Source organism: Olea europaea, chromosome 6 (assembly GCF_002742605.1).
Source record: "Olea europaea var. sylvestris chromosome 6, O_europaea_v1, whole genome shotgun sequence".
Lineage (NCBI taxonomy): Eukaryota > Viridiplantae > Streptophyta > Magnoliopsida > Lamiales > Oleaceae > Olea > Olea europaea.
Window position 1 is genome coordinate 14894606 of NC_036242.1, and position 6537 is coordinate 14901142.

The 6537-nt window shown below is 35.9% G+C and overlaps 1 protein-coding gene and 1 pseudogene across 1 annotated transcript; one reads left to right on the forward strand and one right to left on the reverse strand.

Annotated features, from left to right (window-relative positions):
* The first annotated feature begins 227 nt into the window (after window positions 1-227).
* Window positions 228-1639, forward strand: LOC111395204 (calcium-dependent protein kinase 21-like). Its single transcript, XM_023021203.1, has 5 exons — window positions 228-254; window positions 337-504; window positions 599-726; window positions 946-1045; window positions 1130-1639. The coding sequence occupies exons 1-5, from the start codon at window positions 228-230 to the stop codon at window positions 1202-1204; spliced, it is 498 nt and encodes a 165-aa protein (XP_022876971.1). The 3' UTR covers window positions 1205-1639.
* A 212-nt stretch (window positions 1640-1851) lies between these two features.
* On the reverse strand, window positions 1852-6031 carry LOC111395970 (annotated as a pseudogene).
* Between the last annotated feature and the right edge of the window lie 506 nt (window positions 6032-6537).

Sequence of the window (6537 nt, forward strand, 5' to 3'; positions counted from 1 at the left end):
ATATAATTAATCTAGGGACCAAAAAAGGTGCTCATAAATTGCATTTTTGCGGTAACCAGTAGATGAGTAGGTCCCACGTGGAATACTAAAAAAATTTCCATTTAAGGAATAATGACTATTATTATGAAACAACCTCAAATAGAAAGTAGAGGGAATTCGACTTGACATGAATGGAGTTCTTTAGAGAATTTACTATATGGTATCAAAAAAGTACTTTTCCTATGGTCATGGATCTTGATCATTTTGGCAACCATGTAATATATGCAATATTGCTCGAACTTAGATGGAGATGTTCTTTTCCTTACTATGTGCTGTTGCATTTGGAAACTCCTGTAGGTCATTGCCCAAAGTTTATCTGAAGAAGAAATTAAAGGTCTCAAAGCAATGTTCACAAATATGGACACAGACAATAGTGGCGCAATCACATATGAAGAATTGAAATCTGGATTGGCTCGCCTTGGGTCAAAACTGTCAGAAGTAGAAGTAAAACAACTCATGGAAGCTGTAAGTTCCAATCGTCTATATGGACAAAATTTATAGAACCTTTATTTGCCATGACTGCTTCCTTGGATTAATCTGTTCATTCTTTATAATTCAGGCTGATGTGGATGGAAATGGGACAATTGATTATATTGAATGTATAACTGCTACGATGCATAGACATAAGCTTGAACGAGACAAGCATCTCTTTAAAGCTTTTCAGTATTTTGACAAGGATAACAGTGGGTAAGCCATGATAATGGTCTAATGTCAACTGCATTTATCTTGTACACATCTAAGGAAGTTTGTTAAGTTGGATTAACAGTACTGGACTGTTTAACAAAGAAAAAGAAGTCAAAATCCTCTGATTATGTGTTAAATTAGTGCTACCTTGTGGGGTTTTTCATGCTTTCCTTGCATTATCCATGACATTTGTCATCGCCTAATTTCCTAGTGTCATTTCAGCTATATTACGAGAGATGAACTGGAAACTGCTATGAAGGAGTACGGTATGGGTGATGAGGCCACAATCAAGGAAATAATTTCAGAAGTTGATACAGATAATGTAAGCGTATGCCTGATTCAAGAAATGAGATAAGACACCTTGTGATTAGGTATAGACCAGCATTATATTGTTTCATTTTTATAGGATGGACGGATCAACTATGAGGAGTTCTGTCAAATGATGAGAAGCGGAACAACACAACAGGCGAAGCTCTTCTAGTGTCAAGGCAAATAATGTTTTGAGCAGTTCGTTTTTTGGACTCACGAGAAAGTTCTGTAAGGATGACGAGATGCTGGGGACGAGGTGCAAGATGACGTATTATCTTGATTTCTTGTCAGATTATCAACTGCTTTCGTGACATTGAAGGGAGTATGGTTAAGAATTTGAGAGGCCTTTTTGTTCAGATAGCTGTAGATGGTGTTGTGCATACTCTATTCCATTACTAATTTGTGTTTATCCGTAATGTATTGAATGCCCAATTAATTTTATACTCACAACAGTGTTTATTCTTGTAAGTGGATTCCTGTGTGATAAACGATTGGGATTAAATATGCCCACCGTTCTCCCTGGATTTGTTGACAGCAGATATTAATCTCATCTAACGGATTACTTGGTCTAGTAGATTACACGGAACAGAAGTTAAAATTGTGTTTATCGTACTATCTAATTCTATTTAGTACTATTTACGCTATGGGAAAAAATGATTCCTAAGGATCTTGGTTGTTTGCATGATGGAACCCTTTACCCACATCAACCACTTTGCCTGAGAAAAGGGAGAAATCTGCATTGAAACATTTCATATAATTACAAGGCAAGTACTAGTTTATTGCCACACTCAAGAACCATTCGTAAATATCATAATTTTGTAACTCACTCCATTCTCCCTCACAGGTACAATTGCAGCAAAACCTTCTAATGGAGCTTGTTGGCAAGATTGCACCGCTTTTGTATTTCACCTTTTGTGCCAGTGAGAGGGTTGTTCTCAGAGAGAGTAGTAATGGTTCGAGAGAACTCCTCGAAGAAATAATCTTGGCTTTTCGCCATTTTCTTTATGTAGGGCTTGGTTACCTTATCTGTAGCAAGTCGATGATCAACAATCAACAAGCCCTTATTATCCAGTATGTTCAGATAGTAATTGTTATCGAGTTTCATCAGTGTGCCACGGTCATTCCTCACATACTGCACAGCTTTAGGATCAGCGATCGCATTTGGGCACTTGTGGAGCATGTGCTTAACATCGTCTGGGTTGAGTTCAGGATCTACCTCTGGATGTAGATGGTGAACCAATTTAACACATTGGGTTCGACCTATGCTGTGAGCCCCCTGTAAGCATCGAACAGTTGGAAAATTCTCGAACAGTTGTAAAATTCTCCAAAGGTTGCGAAGTTTTATGGAAATATAAATATATTTGGGAAATTATAGTTCTACATATTTTGTCTGTGTATGCATGCCTAGCAAAGCAACCAATCCAGGGGTGTCAATTCCAATGCTAGAGAACCTCTCAAGAACAACACTCATGCTCTCATTGTGGTCTGCGAGGTATTACTCAAGTATATCTGCTTTGCTTTTGCCATCTTTTCTTCCAGTTTTAAGAGGAATGTAGGGCCCTCCAAGCTGCAAACAAGTTCCAATAAAACATTATAGTACTAATCTTTTTATTTTTTTTCCACATGGGATTCTACCAAATTTTAATAAGAAACCACAAACAAACACTTAAAATCAGGCTTATTTTATCATTCGAAAGTAAGAAGTTACAACAAACAAACACTGTAGCTTGTACCCTTTGGAACTCAGCATTAAAATGCGAAAACTTGGATGCAGAAATTGGAAACCTTTAGTAGTTCATATTTGATACACATTATTGGACAGGACTGAACACACATGAGAATTTGAACAAACCCAGCTTTAACTTCGTTTTCTTCATTGATACTGTCCAATAAGCAATTGGTAATCCAATGCAAAATGATCAGATTTAAACAATAACAACTTCAGATCTGTTTTGTTTATTAAACATTAGACAGAAAAGAGTAGGGTCAAAGGAAAAAGAATTTAGTGAGTTCTTAAGAATTATACTAGTACCTGCCCGCAAATGTACCATAAACTGACAATTATACATAGAAATTTGGTGAAACTTGTTAGGTTTATGACCCAAATTAGGGAAAATTTGTTTCCTTAATTTCACATGATTTTATTGAAAAAATATTATTTCTTTATTTTACTTTATTTTCATCTTTATAGTATGGTATGTGCTTATAAATAGTGGCATCTTCTTTCAGTTTAGTTGAAGCAAAAATTGCTGTGTTGTAATTTTATCTCCATATTGTTATAATAAAACATTATTTCCTCTACTTAACTCTCTTTGATTTCTTTACTTTAAATCTTATTTTATCTTTGTGCTCTTGCTATATATTTCATACAACGTCATTAATTTCAATCATTGCGTCGCCTTTGAGATCAACAAGTGGTATCAGAGTTAGGTTGTCGGTTCTTTATGATTTGATTGAGAGTTTTTAGAGATAACTACATGGAAATGTGATATTTTCGTTGTTGGATTGCAATATAAAATTTTCTATGTGGCAAGTAAAGATGAGAGCTATTATGTCGCAATTGGATTTGGACGATGCGTTGCTGAATTTTGAAAAGATGCCAGCTAATTGGACATCTGAGGAGAAATAATGAGAGGATTAGAAGGCTTTATAGCAAATTCATCTTCATTTATCTTATAATATTTTGCTGAGCATCTTAAAAGAGAAAACGACGGCTGTTTTGTGGTTGAAACTGGAGCAATAATGCATGACTAAAAGTCTCACTAGCAAATTGACTCTAAAATAAAAGCTGTGTTCACATCGCATGTCAGAAGGAGGGTCGCTGGAAGACCATATTGCTGTGTTCAAGGAAATAGTTGCAGATTTAGATAAATTGAAGGTTAAGTACAAGGAGGATCTAGCCTTGATTCTGTTGTGTTCACTGCCCGCCTCTTATTCGTCATTTCAGGACACCATCCTATACAGTCGTGATATTTTGACTATTGAGGATGTCTACGATGCTCTGTTCTCAAAGAAGAATAAGAAGCATTTGGTTGGAGCTATATCGAGGGATGAGGAAGCTCTGGTATCTCATGATGATCGACGACGGAGTAGATCGAGGACAAACTTCAGCAATTTGTAATGCTTCTATTACAGGAGGAAATGACACTTTAATAAAGATTACGACAAGTTGTAGGCTAAAGATAATTTAGCTGCAAATCATAGGAGGCAATCATGTAATTCAAGACAAATGTTACCGAGGATTTTTCGGATGGTGGTGATATGATGTTGATTGTGGTATCTGATGTGGAGTCTAAACTTGATGATAAGTGGATTCTTGATTCGACATATTCACATCATATGTGTTCCAATTAGAATTTCTTTCTAACATATAAGGCTGTCAAGTAAGGTGGAGTTGTGATGGAAAACAACCAGTTTTGATCGAGTCAGATTAAGGTTGCAGGATGGGACGGTGAGAACAATTGATCAGGTTCGATATATTCCAAACTTGAAAATGAATCTCATCTCTCTGAGTACCCTGTATGTAAAAGGGTATAATTTCTCTGGTAGGGGTGGAGTCTTGAAGGTCCGAAGGGGTATCCGAATTGTATTGCAGGGACGGAAGAATTTCTCGTTAGACATCTTGCAGGGAAGCCCAGAACCAGTTAAGAGACATCCGTACAAGTTTAGTACCGTGATGAACATTCAGTTTGGTACAATACCTCTTGTGACTGGCTCTAGGTCGAATCAAAATATTACTCGGGGGAGTAATGGTGATTCCGCTTTGCAACCAATTTCAACATATACATTATGTTTAGTTGCTAGGGTTGGACTCATGAAGCATAGGTACAGTGGTGTCAGTGATGTATGTAATGCTTTTTAGGATCACTGAAGGTGACAGTTATAGTAAAAGACTTTCTGATAAGGCATTTGGTGTGGTTTCTGCTACAGGGTATGCTTCGACGCTATTTGATTAATAGTAATTCCTTGGTGAAATTTTAGGAACTAGAGAGTTGGGTTCAAGTGTCGCTTGTGGACGTCGGATAAATGAAGATGCTTTTTTGTGATGGAGAGTTTTGATTATTGTTTTGATACAGTTGAACATATTTTTTTAGGTGGAGAAATTTTGGAGTTTTGTTCGTTGCACCAGAATTTGGGTCAAGATAGAAATTGTTTGGTTTATGATCCAAATTAGGAAAAAATTGTTTCCTTATTTTCATATAAAAAAAATTGTTTCCTTATTTTTATATGATTTTATTGGAAATATATTATTTTCTTATTTCACATTATTTCCATATTTATGGTATGGTATGTACCTATAAATAGTGACCTCTTCTTTTAGTTTAGTTTGAGCAAAAATTGCCTTGTTGTAATTTTCTCTCCATATTGTTATAATAAAACATTGTTTTCTCCGCTTAACTCTCTTTGAATTCTCATATTTGTGATATTATTAAATATTTCATATAACGTCATTAATATCAATCCTTGCGTCGCCTTTGGGATCAACAAAACTAATGTTACCACAACAATGCCATCTCTAGCAAACAACAGAAGAGTATTTGCACGGGAGACACTTCTAGGGCACTCCCTTTCTAAAGCTTTTTTAATGGTCTCAATATATCTGAAGTTTCTTATTCCGAAGCTCCTGTCTGTGTCTCTCAGACAAAACTTTCCTTGTTAAGTCCAGCAACAATGATGCATCACATGACTGTAAACGTTAAACAACACAAAAGGGAATTAGACAAAAAGATGTATGTATATATACATACTAAAATAAAGCTTAAGCGTATATAGAGTTTACCTGAACAAAGCAGTCATGGAAGATGTTTCTGAGCCAAGAAAATGCAGTATTCTTTTGGCTTTTGTAAAGAATCTTGACTTGTTCTCTAATGATGTCTTTGGCTTGAGGACACATGTCTTTATGGTAGTTCATAACCAGACCAGGATCATGATTTTTTGCAAAAGTTGATAGGGATGAAAAGTAGAGTAGGGCAAGGAAGAAGGGAGCTTTGGAAGCCATTATTTCCCTCTCTACGAAAGCTTAAGGTCACTGACTTTTGCTCTACGGGATCACTTGGCTGCTTCTTAAACAGCGGAGAGCGAGAGGGAAAATGTTACTTTTGCTTCCAAACTATTCTCTTTTAGAGACGGATTTAAGGGGGGATGGGCTGGGCTGTAGCCCCCCCCACTCCTCAGGCCCAAGAGTTTTTTTTTATAAGGTATTTTTTATTTTATTTTATTTTTGGTAAAAAAACCAATTTTTTATGTGTGAAATTTTTTTTTTCCATGTAGTAGCCGGATTTGAAATTTTATAGCTCGATCTTGGATCCAATCCTGGATTCGTCCCTGTTCTCTTTGTACAAGTAGTCTCCTGTCTTTTTTAAAAAGAGAGAGAATTTAATTTTGAAATTTAATTGTTCTATGATCATTCTTTAACTATGTAAACTTTTGGGATGAAAATGATGCTTAAAACTTTTGGACCTGTTGCATTATTAAAACTGGACCTTGGCCTAATGATTTAGATAA